This window comes from Larimichthys crocea, chromosome XI (genome assembly GCF_000972845.2).
Source record: "Larimichthys crocea isolate SSNF chromosome XI, L_crocea_2.0, whole genome shotgun sequence".
Lineage (NCBI taxonomy): Eukaryota > Metazoa > Chordata > Actinopteri > Sciaenidae > Larimichthys > Larimichthys crocea.
The window spans coordinates 14,242,164-14,255,381 of NC_040021.1; the positions used below are offsets into that span (position 1 = coordinate 14,242,164).

Sequence of the window (13,218 nt, forward strand, 5' to 3'; positions counted from 1 at the left end):
TAAGGTTTGCGAAAGTCTTATGGTTTTGTTTTTTGTTTTTTTTTGCTGTGTCTCAATTCATGTACTTCCATTTGTACATTTCTATGAGTACACTATGTACTTTCTAGTGTGGGCACTAATTTCGACAGGGTACTGTTGCCTCAGTTTGAGTGTGGCCATTGTACGCTTACCAGAAATGAAGATTACAAATGTTTTTTCTTCTACTTCTTCACTAAATTCCAACCAGAATTGCAAGAAAGTGGAGCATTAGCACCAACATTTACCTGCCAAAATATAAATATAAAACATATGTACAACTTACATATTGTAGTATTCATTGCAAGCGCTTCAGCACAAGCAGCTTCTGCTGCCATCGTTTTCACAATGCTGGTGGTCGATTCGCTTCCGCTATGTAGATAAAATGGCAACCAGTGAGGGCAAGATCTGTCCAGATTTTTGACAATTATGAGTGCACCATCCAGGTATTTACAGTACTCTGTGTTTTGCCATAATTGACAGTGTGAATGCTCTTGTGTTCTCGAAAAAACTGCAAGCGTAAGTGTGGAAGTATGTGAATTGAGACACAGTGTGTGTTTAGATGTTGTAAGAAGGGTCTTGGTAGGGTTTTTGGCAGGTTTGTACTGTTTTTATTCCTCACAGGGAGGCCAGAGCACATCAGTGAATGACTCATCCCACTTTAACAGACTGTATGAATCCAGCGCCGTCTAGTGGTCACAGAGGCTCCTGCACTCATTAAAGGGAGTCCACAGTCAGGCAGAGTGAAGTCAAGTCAATGTTTTTTTCTTCTTCTTCTTCTTCTTATCCTGACTTTCCAGGACCAACCGTGCGTTCAGCTACAGCCAATTAAAACTAACCCAAGTGTCTCACATTGATATAATAAAACATCATCATGTGTCATGTTTTATCTACACGTGTGGACTCAACACCCGTCTTTCGAGCACCTCTCCCTCTCTCTCTCTCTCCCTCTCTGGGTCTTTGAAGCCCAGAGTGGACGAGAGGTAATCCCCACCATGTGAGTGGGCGGTGCGGGTACCGGAGGCGTGTTTTTTTCCCCTTCTTCTTCTTCTTTTTCTTTTTTTTCTATTATTCAAATGGTGCTGTACCTATAAAAAGAGTGGCTGTGTGCGTCAGATAGTTTTCTCCAATGGGTAAAGGTGACTAAATAGTTATCTCTTTCGCCGGCCCGGTCGCATCCTATCGGCAAGGGGAAGAGATGACGCACGACTCTGGCGGTGTCCAAATGGCGAGGGCGCTGAAACATGCAGCCCTGTGCCTGATGCTGCTGCCCCGGTTCCTCCTGGCCGCCGTCATGCTTTGGCTCCTGGATTTCTTGTGCATTAGGAAAAAAGTGCTACTGAAAATGGGAGAGAGGCAGGACAGTCCGGACGACCCGCCGGTGTGCGTCTCTGACTCTAATAAGATGTTCACCTTGGAGTCCCTCAGGGCCGTGTGGTACGGCCAGAAACTGGACTTTCTCAAATCAGCGCACCTCGGACGCGCTGCGCCCAACACTGAGGTGATGCTGGTCCAGGAGCGGAGGCAGGTCCGGATCCTGGACTGCATGAAAGGGAAGAGACCGCTCATCCTTAACTTTGGCAGCTGCTCCTGACCGCCATTCATGACGCGCCTGGCGGCGTTTCACCGCGTCGTGAGCCAGTACGCAGACATTGCGGACTTTTTAGTTGTATATATCGAGGAGGCGCATCCGTCGGACGGCTGGGTGAGCTCGGACGCTCCGTATCAGATCCCCAAGCACCGCTGTTTGGAGGACAGACTGAGAGCAGCTCAGCTGATGCTCACCGAGGTGCCGGGGACCAACGTGGTGGTGGATAATATGGACAACTCATCCAACGCCGCGTACGGAGCCTACTTTGAGAGACTTTACATCGTGAGGGATGAGAGAGTGGTGTACCAGGGGGGCAGAGGTCCAGAGGGATACCGGATTTCCGAGCTTAGAAACTGGCTAGAGCAATACAGGAACGATCTGGTGAATTCCAATAGAACGGTGCTCCATGTGTAGTGAAAACAAAAAGATGCTGAACTCCCCATTCCGCTTAAATGTCCAACACACAGTGCAAAATATTCAGATGCTGCTATAAAATGTTCACACATGGCACATTATGTTGTTTTGTTTTTTGTTTTTTTTCGTGTAAAGATATTCAGGACTCTTTGACAGATAGCCTAAAGTCGTGTTTAAGCCCAACTCTAGGCTGTAGGCTGTTATATTGTGCTGGTCTCGACCTTAATTGATTGCTCATAGCGATTGTCTTATTTTTTTTATTTTTATGGAAAAGTCTTGAATCAACTGGATTCAATTAGTGATCACTCTATTTTTATACAATACTGGTGTGTGTGTGTGCGTGTGTGTGCGTGTGTGTGTGCGTGCGTTCAGGCTGATATGTCACTCTGGTGTTTCTGTGAAGTTCGGTTTTTAAAAGGCGAAGCCAGAAAACCGACACTGATGATTCTGACACCGGGTCCATGTCAGCAGGATGCCTTCCTCAATGATCGATTGCCAAACGATGTAATGTTGTTAAACCTTGTAACTGAACAAATGTTTTTAAATAAATGTCAGATTGATGATTTTACTGTCGACTGTGGAACAAACACACTCAAACTTCATCCTTTCGTTGTTGTTGTTCTATTATTATTATTATTAATTATTATGATGATTATTATTATTATTATTATTATTATTATTATCTCACCTTTTCAATTACAAAACTGTTTGATTGTCAGTCTGATGACGTTATACCTGCTCTTCCTGTACAGTTTGTCATGATTTCTTACATCCTGTTTTATTTGGCTCTTGAAATCCACTGACTCCTTCAGTCAAGCCTATCCAGGTTAGAGTGACACCTCATTAGCACACAGAGGATAAATACTGCGTGTCCTTGTGACTGACTGATCACTTTTCATTAACCCACCTTTAATCTGTGAGATGCGTGAGAAAAAGAGAAAAAAAAAATAAGAATCAAGTCAGTTTTGTTTAGTCTGTATAGAGAGCAGAAAAGAAGGGAGCTGTTTCGTGTTGAGTAACAGGGTGACTCAGAAGAAGATCAGGCAAAGGTCAGAAAAGATGAGAATTTTGCAGTTTGATAACAGGCACTTGAAGTTTCTTCTAACTTAATTCTCTTTATTGAATTTCAAATATTCCCCCTTTTGTTTTTGCAGTTGAGGAAATCATATCTGAGCTCATCAAAAATAACTGGAGGACATCCACAGCCACAAACAGATCAAAGTAAACATTAATGTCATAAAAAAAAATTAAAATCAGTCACAGTCACATACGTGGATCAGCCTGGAGAAAGCTGATTAGTTGGTGTGATGCAGCATAAGGTTAAATCTCCTTAAACAGTCTGAGCACCCACTACTGACAGGCACTATAACACATGGAGTTTATAATAAATAAATAAAAGAAAAATCAAAATAAAAGCTTTTTTTTTTTCGGATGAAGTGTTTGTGGCAATTATAGCTTTTATTTCTTTCATTCATTAGCATATAAACTGTGTATCACATGGCATTCAGCCTGTTCTTCTTCTTCTATTTTGTTTTTGTTCTTTTCATAATGTCCTAAAAAGTAATTTGGGATTCCATCTCCATCAGATCTAAATTTCCAAATTTCACAGAATTTTTTGATCCTTTCAACCGAAGAACTTGTGTCAGAGGGAAAATATTAAACCAGCTAGGTGACGCCAGCCATAAGATGTCTGAAAAAACAGCTGGTAATTGCGTACCTGCGTGTCCTGACAAGCAAGAACTGACCCCAGTCCAGCCAACGAAGCCCGACTGCGTCTAAGCCCGTGGCTACTAAAGCTGCAGCTGCTGACACCTCAGATTGGTCAACTGAATAAAAGAGCATCTCCAGCTGAAGAAATCTGATTTTTCAGCCAGGTGGGAAAGTTTTCAAGATCATTCAAAGCAAGTTGGTTTCGACAATAGAAAATGGGTTCATTATGTGAAAGAGTCTTCGTCTGTTCTCAAGCAGGAGAGCTGTCAACACTTTGGTTAAAGTTAGCTTTTCAAACTGCTCCAAACAAGCTGGCGGAGCACAAACAGTCACGTTTTCATCTGATTCATTAAGAAAACAAGCTGATTAATGTGTCTACTCCCTCTGAGAGGCCGCTCCCATTGCTTGTATGGTATCCCATCGTATACCAATGTATCCCATTGCCGCATCCCATCCCAGTTTTCAGTGACTAGTCAGGAGAGACAGTTGGATGTCCGATATGATACAGAATTAAATAACAGAACCCATTATAACTTGGGCATCTGACAATAAATATAACTCACTGCTGACAGAGGCATAATTTTGTCCCTGTGAGGCAGGGACCCTTCAGAGTAAGTTTGGTGGTATCATGATCTGCACTTTAATTTAAAACTATCATAACTTGGTTTGCTGTGTGTGATTACTTTGTGATAGTTGTTGGCACTTGTGTTAAATTGCATTCTACAAAGGCTGTGCATCATAAATAGCTCTTATATGATGATGTTGAGTGTTCCAGACATCTATACCAATGAAAAAAATCTGAAGCACCCTCAACTCCAATCACTTTTCCAGCGTCTCTGAAGTCAAGACAGATGTTTTTTGCAGAGAATCTGAGGTCAGTCCTGCTTGACAGTGATAGCCTTTCTTTTTGTGTTATCACCCAGACTCAGGTCACCACTCTTAAAAAGCTCTTTGGTCAGACATCACTGATTGACTGACCCTCTTATCACTGTGCCTGAAGGGCTGTAATTGATTTAAAAAGAATGTTCAAATGGGGACAGGCTTCTTCTTTTTTTCCTTTTTAGCATAGAAACAGTGAAGGAGTTTTCAGAACGGAGGGAAGAGGGCATGTCAGGTCTCCTGCTCTCGGCTCACCCCTTCACTTATGCATTAAGGACACGCACAGCCATGCAAACCATGCATGTTGCGCTATAATGAGAATCAACTGAGGCATCAAGGAACCTGAATACATTAAAACCACTCAGTGGAGCTACGTGCAGAGACACTGGAAGGTGATTGGAGTTGGGGGGTGCTGAAATTATGCAAGGGTGTTCAAAGCCATGAGAAAGATCTCTGTGAGACACGAACACAGCTGGATCAGCTTTTCCACTTCACAGGGCCCCTTTTTTGTGGATGCAGGTTCAACATAAATCTTCCATTTTCAGGTTTAGTGGGGTCACATGGCATCATCAGCTTGAGCTATAAAGACGCTCCATCGATGATAGGGCAAGGGCTGGACAGAGCTCCGGACAATGCCAAAACCATTGTTGCAGTGTTTTGTTAATTCACCACCAGGTCATACAGCAATGTAGTCATGGGTTTGGTTTTTAACAAATCTTTTTCACAGCTATTAATAAAAATGTGACTTTCTAGATCTCTAAAGTTTGAAAAGCCTCCTTTCACAAATGTCTTGTCAGTTCTCATCGTGTCCTGGTTGAGAAGCCAGCAACAACAGGGGACGCACAAAGTTTTATCAGTCTCTTTCACATAATGAAGTCTGTGCTGCCATTGAAACCAATCTGCTTTGAATGATCTTGTTTTTTTTTTTTTTTTGGCAAATGCCTGTCTGTAAAATCAGACTCCTTCAGCTGGAGAGGCTTAGTTATTTAGTTGACCATCTGAGGTGTCGACAGCTGCAGGTTCAGTCGCCATGGGCAGCCAAACTGGCATCAGCTCTCTCTCCTCTGAGGCTGGGGCTGCCTAGAGGAAAAGGTTTTTAATTACCACATACTGTAGCCATCTTATATTAAGCTTTTAGCTTTTAGCTTTAGCTTGGTGCATCAATATTGCCTCTCTCTTCCTGTCACCAGTGTTCGGGTTTAAAGGATGGGGCGGGAGGCTCATGAAAAATGACTAAGACTGTAAACTAAAATTTAGATCTGATGGGACCCGGACTCTTTACAAAAAAAAAAATCCCTAATTCTTCAAATTCTTTTCTGTGACAACATTAAAAGTCAGCAATAAAAATAGAACAACTACCACTTTATGAGATCAGGCTATGTACCACAGTGGGCCATGTGATAGGCTAATACAGTTTGTTCGGAAATTAATCTTGATTAATGAAGATGAAATGAAAGCTATATTTGCAACAAACACTCTCAGACATGCATTTCATCCGAAATACCAAAAACAAAAACAAAAAAAAACCTTCAATCTTAATTATGATAAACTGCTTGTTCTATAATTCCTGGCAGTAGGGGGTGCTACCGCCCCCTCAGCACTCCCCAACACTTCTCACATCTATGTTTGACAGGTCATTTTATTTTGGATTTAGCTTTAGCCTCATAACATTGTTTCCCCCGAACAAGAAAATATTAGAAAGATTTTATTTTTTTTGGACTACTTTGATTTTGCTGTCCCACACCTGACTGCAGGAAATTTGTGAAATTAGTTTTGTATCTTCAAAAAAGGCAACACATTCATGTACACAGAAGGAAAATTTCTTGAAACCTATGATTTATAATGTAAACAGGTGATATAATTTACAATTTTTTTAAATTATATTTTAGTAGAGTAGAAATACTTATTTTGAAGGCAACTATAATTTGTCTGGAGTTTGGGACACACATAAAATAATGACATACTACAGGCAGTACATTTTACCTTTTATCAGATCACTCCACTGTTTGTATCAGACAACATGCTCCGCCAGGGAATCGTATTTCCATAAAAAGTGACAGACCACTACAGTTAATAACCGTGAAGCGTTCAGGTACTTTTCTTTATTGTTACAGAATAAATGCATTATAATTGCATCTGTGAGATGACAGACTGTCCTGTAACTGCTATTCAGCTGAACTTCAACAAAACAGATAAAAAGATTTTTTTGTCTGCACATACTGTATGTTCATGTATAAAACGTATAGTGACATTCTGTGTTCAAGCTAACCAGTTATGCTGCTTAATTTCTACATTTATCTCCCAGACATACAGGCACCAGGCAGAAGTAGCAAAAACATCCTATTTGTTGCCGGGACGTTTTACTATGTTATAAAATGTGATTCGATTTAGAAGAAACAATTTCTTTGGTGTCTTGGCTGGCACACAGAAGATGCTTAATCTCAGTGAGGCATTTCCTGGTTAAATAAAGTTATTAACTGTTGAATAAACACACAAAAACAGTCTCAACTCATAATCCCTAGCATGCTGGGAAATTCCGAGGAGGGGCAACATGGGACTCTAAAATATAAATTATAAAAAAATGTCTGAGATGTTCTGACCACATAACCGATTGTCTTTGATTCTCTGTTTATATAGCAACTTCTGATCCAAAATCCTATCACATCCTGCACACTGGGTGTATCTGTACAACAGTAGATTTTTTTTATTTATTAATATTTGTAAGTTAACAATGGATTTGTAATGAGAAAGCGGTCACCTGAAGTGATAAATCCACAAAGAATTACAAACCAAAATATTGCTGCTTGAAAGCATTATCCTGTGGCATTGGCTTAAAATGTTACAAAAGACTGAACACTGGCAAGGGAATGAAATTGCAATCATTTTGAGGATAATGTTGCTAACTGTAATGTTCCTATATGTTATTTGGACCATTGGCTCCATGATAATAACACACAAGCAGCCAGCTGGCCCCTGCCGTGCATTGGTCTTAGCTAGTCGAATTGTTATTGTCATTTATTGTTGGATAAAGTCAGAACATTTCTTCATGCATGAATCAGTGCAGATATAATTTGTCAAGCTATAATATTTCCACTCAGATAGTATTTTGCTAGTTTTGTTATCTAGCCAAACTCTACTGTTTGCTTCTTCAGCTTGCGGGCACAGATACCTGGAAATTATTGGCTCATTAGGAGCTAATATATATGAGCGGCACTGAGTATCTCAGTCTAATGTGGCTAGGGAACAGGCTAATCTCCTAGAACACTTAAAAGTCTTTTATTGATCAGTGTACCTCTCTTAGTGCAGGCAATTTAAAGCAACCTGTTGCCCAGACCCTGCATGTTGGATACGCTGTTTTAAAGGTATGGCTAGAGCCTTGTCTCAGTGCAAGATAACATGTGGCAATTGGCGGTTTTAACACTTTAACACATTTTATATATAGGTAGCTGTTGTGCTGGAGCTCACCACAGGAAAGGCATTGGGAGTTATCCCACTGAAGTAAAAGTTACCTTGAGTTTAGTCATTCAGGTATACAAAATGTACTTGCATTGTATTGCAGCTGCCTTGAACATCCTGTGGTTTGTTAAGGAGGCTGTAGAGCCAGATCTGGGTTATCAGGCACTGCAATGTTTGAGATAAATGATTTTAGAGTTTAGGGTTGTCAGCCACTGCTGTGACTACACTACTGACAGTGTGGTGTACTGCTGGTGGCCCTCTTGCCTCCGCTGCATATGCTGATTTACTGTAGTAACTTTGCACTTCAGCCGCTATTGTCTGATTTTGTTATTTAGATGATAGCACATGCTGTGTGTGTGTGTGTGTGTGTGTGTGTGTGTGTGTGTGTGTGTGTGTGTGTGTGTGTGTGTGTGTGTGTGTGTGTGTGTGACATTGTCCAGATACCTTGCTAGCACTCAGGTAACCCCCGAGATGTCAAAGGGTCCGCAACACTGCATGTATCTGTCTGCCTCACTACGCCAGCAAACAGAGTAACCTGTTTACGGCAAGTCAACCAATTTACCAGCCTGGTCAGCCTTGTGAGTTTGGATAAACGTTTTTGTCAGGAGACTCCATTTTTAATATTGCCCATTGTTGCACACTGACACTGCAGGGATATGGAGAAAGAAGGCACTCAGGAGTGTGCACAGACGTCACATCTCTCGGATTCTTTACAGAGTCCTTTACATATAAATCAGCCTGTTTATGGGCACAGAGAAAGCCATGGAACGGCTCACTTACAAGCTGTTATACCGCATTACAACCTGTTAGCAATTTATGAGACAATCTATAACATTTATCATGTAAAAATATTTAAAAACAAACATCAGAAAACAAGGTACAGCATAGATTAACACTGCTTCAAGTCTACAAAAGAAATAAAACGTTGCTTTTGTCTAAATATTGCAAATGTTGTACACTCTCTGTTGTTGCTGTGCATATACTGTAATAACTATATTTTGTTGCTGTACAACATACCTTAAGTTCCTGCTCCTGAATCTGTCCAGACTTACAGAGTGGAGGATTAGCTGAACATAGTGAGGCAACTGGCAGCTTAAGAGGGAAATGTTACCAACCACAACAACGTTCAATCTAAATATGTAAAAAGGCAACTGTCTGCCAACGCAATAATTAAATAACTGCCCCCAAGTGGCCAAAAAATAAAACTCATTACTGCAGCTTTAGATAAGCACTAAAATCATCATAGAAAGAATGGTTTATTCCTCATAAAATATATATTGTATCAGCTATATTTTATAGAATTGAAAGGAGCACTGTAGGCTTGTTGACAGGTTGTTGTTTTCTGTAGGTTGCATTGTAGATGTACACATTACATGTCTGCATATTGTTGTTGTTTCATCCATGACTCCACCCTCTTCATGCTGGATTACTTGCAGACAACATGAATCGGGGCTTTAAGTATCGACTTGGCATATGTCCAAAGATATTCCCAAGCTCTAGTGTCGTGTACAGTTTATGCTAATGAAACTGATGATAAAATTATCATTATGCTGTTTGAGAAAAGGTACAGCTCATCGGGACATAAAATCCCTTGTTGAAATATCTCTTCATCTAGCCAACCCCATGACTTTCTATTTAGCTGCAAGCCCTTGAAGTCATATGATGAGGAAAACAAGGTTTGTAACCATGGGACAGTGTATCCATGCAGAGAAACACTATAACACACTTTACAAATCTCCTGACCTTGGGGTCCCTCAGGATAGCTTGTTAGTTTCGTCAGTGTTCTTCTTTCTTTTTTTATTGGGTATAAGACTGAAGGCAGAAAATTGTCTGTTTTATCAGTGTCGGGTTCACTTTATTCCAAAAGTATAGTAAATGGCATACAGGTGGCAGAAGCAGGACTGCACACCTGCACTGAACAGGACAATATTATAAGAGAATCAAGTCTCAATTGTAAAGATCTGGGTTTTCATTTAATATATAGAAATGTGCAGACAATATAAACTTTTGAAAACAACATAAACTAATAATAAATCAAATGAACTAGACAGTACTAGGGGGGTTAGAGTATGTTTCATAAACTATGCACACAGCATAAGCAATAATAATATTATTGAAAGAGTCATAGGAGCGGTGAGGAATCATTTCCAGAGGGAACTGTATTTGACTTTGATGTGCTGTAAGTTCGTATAAAGGTACATGACCATTGTTCACTTCTTGACTGTTATTTCACATTTGCACTCCTACTCTTTGGTAAAAGATGGCGTCACATTTGTTTGTGTCGTGTGCCTTATGAAACAATATTCAATACAGTAATCATTAATCATGTACAACTGAAAAAGTTTCTGGGTTGTTATCATTCCGTCTCTCCATATTAGCTGTGAAGAAACCATTTACTAACGTGATTTGTAAAGGATGAGGGACAAAATCTGTTGCCCTTTTTCGGTCCAAAAATAAATAAATAAAATACATTTCAAATTCAGCCAAAGTTATTTTGAGGCTTTAGTAGTTACATAAATCTCTGAGCTACAGAGCTAATTGATGCATTTTTTAAAAGTAAATTCTGTCAGGCACATCAAGATTCAATTCATGTGCTAATAAGTCAGCGATGACATAATTAAATGTGCTCCCATCAAATGTCATATGAAATACATAATACAAATAGGGTAATAATTTTATTTCATTAAAAAGAAAGTCATAGTCTCATTATTGGTCCCCAATGATCTGATGTTTTCTTCTGTCACCCTTAGAGTAGGAACTTCAGTGGACATTTAAAGGTCCAGTGTATAAGATTTCAGGGCTTGTTATTGTATCATCACCTAAAAATAAGAGTTGTCGGGGCAGTCGGTAGCGTAGTGGGTTAAGCAGCCCGCCCCGTGTGTGGAGGCTACAGTCCTCACGGCAGCTGGCTCTGGTTCGAATCCCGCATCGGACGGCCATTTACTGCATGTCACTCCCCCTCTCTCTGCCCCCTGCTTCCTGTCTATCTTCAGCTGTCCTATCATAAAAGGCCAAAAAAATAAGAGTTGTTATGTTAGAATGAGCCTTTTATATCTACAGACGTTGTGGGTCTGCCTCTATGGAGTCTGTCCATTTTAGCAGCACAGAATAGACAAATAAAAGACTGACCCTAGCAGCGCCGGTCCTGGCCACATTTGCGCCCCCCACGGAGACTGCGCCCTGGGCGGCCGCCCACATTGCCCATAGCTAAGACCGGCCCTGGACCCTAGACAGGACCTTTCACCTGCCGTTGGAAGTAAATCCTCTGCTGGGCTTTCTTGATGAGGGAGCTGGAGAAGGTAAGGCAGTTGTGGAGATGCCCAGGCCCCTGCTGACCTTTGGAAAGAAGAGCTGATGCACTTGGACGTGGTGGGGGCTGTCAACTGTCGTTTACCTTCTCTCACCTCCTTGCTAGATCAGTAATTTAACTCTTTAAACCTGCCCCTGTCCTTACTCCTGAATACCTTTGTGAACCTTAGCTGTCTGAGCTTAGTTTTGAACCGGGGTTTGTTGCTGTTATACAGTAACTCACCATCGTTCATGATGGTACACAGCAGTCCTCCTAGAAGCTGATGTATGACATCTGTGTACTCATTCAGCATAGTCAGTACAGTTCAAGCCCGCCTAAAGATCATCCACAGCTTCACTGGTACTTTTTCTACTATCCTTCAGAGCACAACTAGCTCCCCCTGCAGTAAGTGTAAGTACACCCCAAGTTTTTCAATGATTTCTGTCATAATCACAACCAGACATAAGAGTAAACACACTTTAATAATCTCAGATCTCTATACACATATAAACCACCATCTGCTAGTCCACCTCTTATGAGAACTTTACCAGTGACCAGTGAGTTTGATGAATACATGTTCAGAATATCACTCCATTATTTTCACCAGCCATCCCATACTGCCTGTATGTACCTTTTAAAATACACTTCCAATTGTCCAATCAAATTTAACAGTTAATGAAACAATAATTGATTTCATCATTGGACTGGTAAATGTCTATCTTTGTAATAAATACATTTTGTATCTAAGGTAATGACAAAGAAAACTTTAGAAGCAGGAAGGAGGTAATGATTTTGACTTTCATACGGCTCCTTGAGAGTGTGTTGCTTTCCAGCTCCATGACAACCTACTTGAGTGCTTTAAAAGTGTACTTGAGTTCAGGAGAGTAGTTTAGGTTTGTACAAAATGGCAGGCTGCAAATGCACTTCCCTAAATCTCGCCACACCATCTTGACCTTGAGCACAGTCCCATTGTCTGCTGGTATACTGTATAGGCACACACAAAATCAAACAAGATGCGATCAAATAAAAAATATTATACAATATTAAGCACATTTAGGAATGAAGTCAGTTATAGTTCAAAATGTGTACTTCAAACGTGAAGGTTCAAGGTCTGAATGGAGCCACTTCAAGTAAAGAAATCCGTAAACATATCGTGAAACACGCAAATGCCATATGCAGGTTGTTGGTGTGCATTCCTCCAGCCCATACTGTCTGTGAAGTGACTACACTGTATGACATGGAGGGCAAAATCCACAGACCTCACTCTGAAGTTCAGGCGAAGATAAAGTGAGCCAACATTAACAGTCCAAATTACAAAATCATGTGGTATCTTCCAAAGATACTGACTTGCAGTCAGCTTGTTTGTTTTATGTTCTATTTTTAGAACTTAATAGGATAAATGTAAAATACTAAACTCTAATTAATTAGACACACCATGTTATACAGGCGGTACCGTTCCCTTTGTCCTAAATCAGCCCCATCATCCTGGTCAAGACAGAACCGTGGAAAAGGTTTTGATTAGAAATATCTAACTCATATGTTAGCAATGTGCGAAAGCAGCGTGCACTCGTTGAAAATATCTTCAGCAGCTTTTCAGGTTTCACATCTGGACTGCAGGGGATCGTGGTAATACATAAATACATAAATTATGTATATATTCTGCATATACCTGACAGTGCAGCAGCAATTTATAGCAATAATTGTTTTCCAACTACCTTGAAGCTTTTGATGCTACCACAAAGTCTCTCCCTTGGCTGGAGGAACACCTGATATAAAAATCAAACATCAACATTGGAAAAAAAAAGGTGCATAATTTGAATTACTGCTCTCGTCTGCTTTCACCTGAAATGAAACACACATTTGT

General features: G+C 40.5%; 1 protein-coding gene across 1 annotated transcript; it reads left to right on the forward strand.

Moving 5' to 3' along the window:
• The first annotated feature begins 1,091 nt into the window (after positions 1-1,091).
• Positions 1,092-2,622, forward strand: LOC104924692 (thyroxine 5-deiodinase-like). Its single transcript, XM_010738117.3, has one exon. The coding sequence runs from the start codon at positions 1,214-1,216 to the stop codon at positions 2,018-2,020; it is 807 nt and encodes a 268-aa protein (XP_010736419.2). The 5' UTR covers positions 1,092-1,213; the 3' UTR covers positions 2,021-2,622.
• The last annotated feature ends 10,596 nt before the right edge of the window (positions 2,623-13,218 follow it).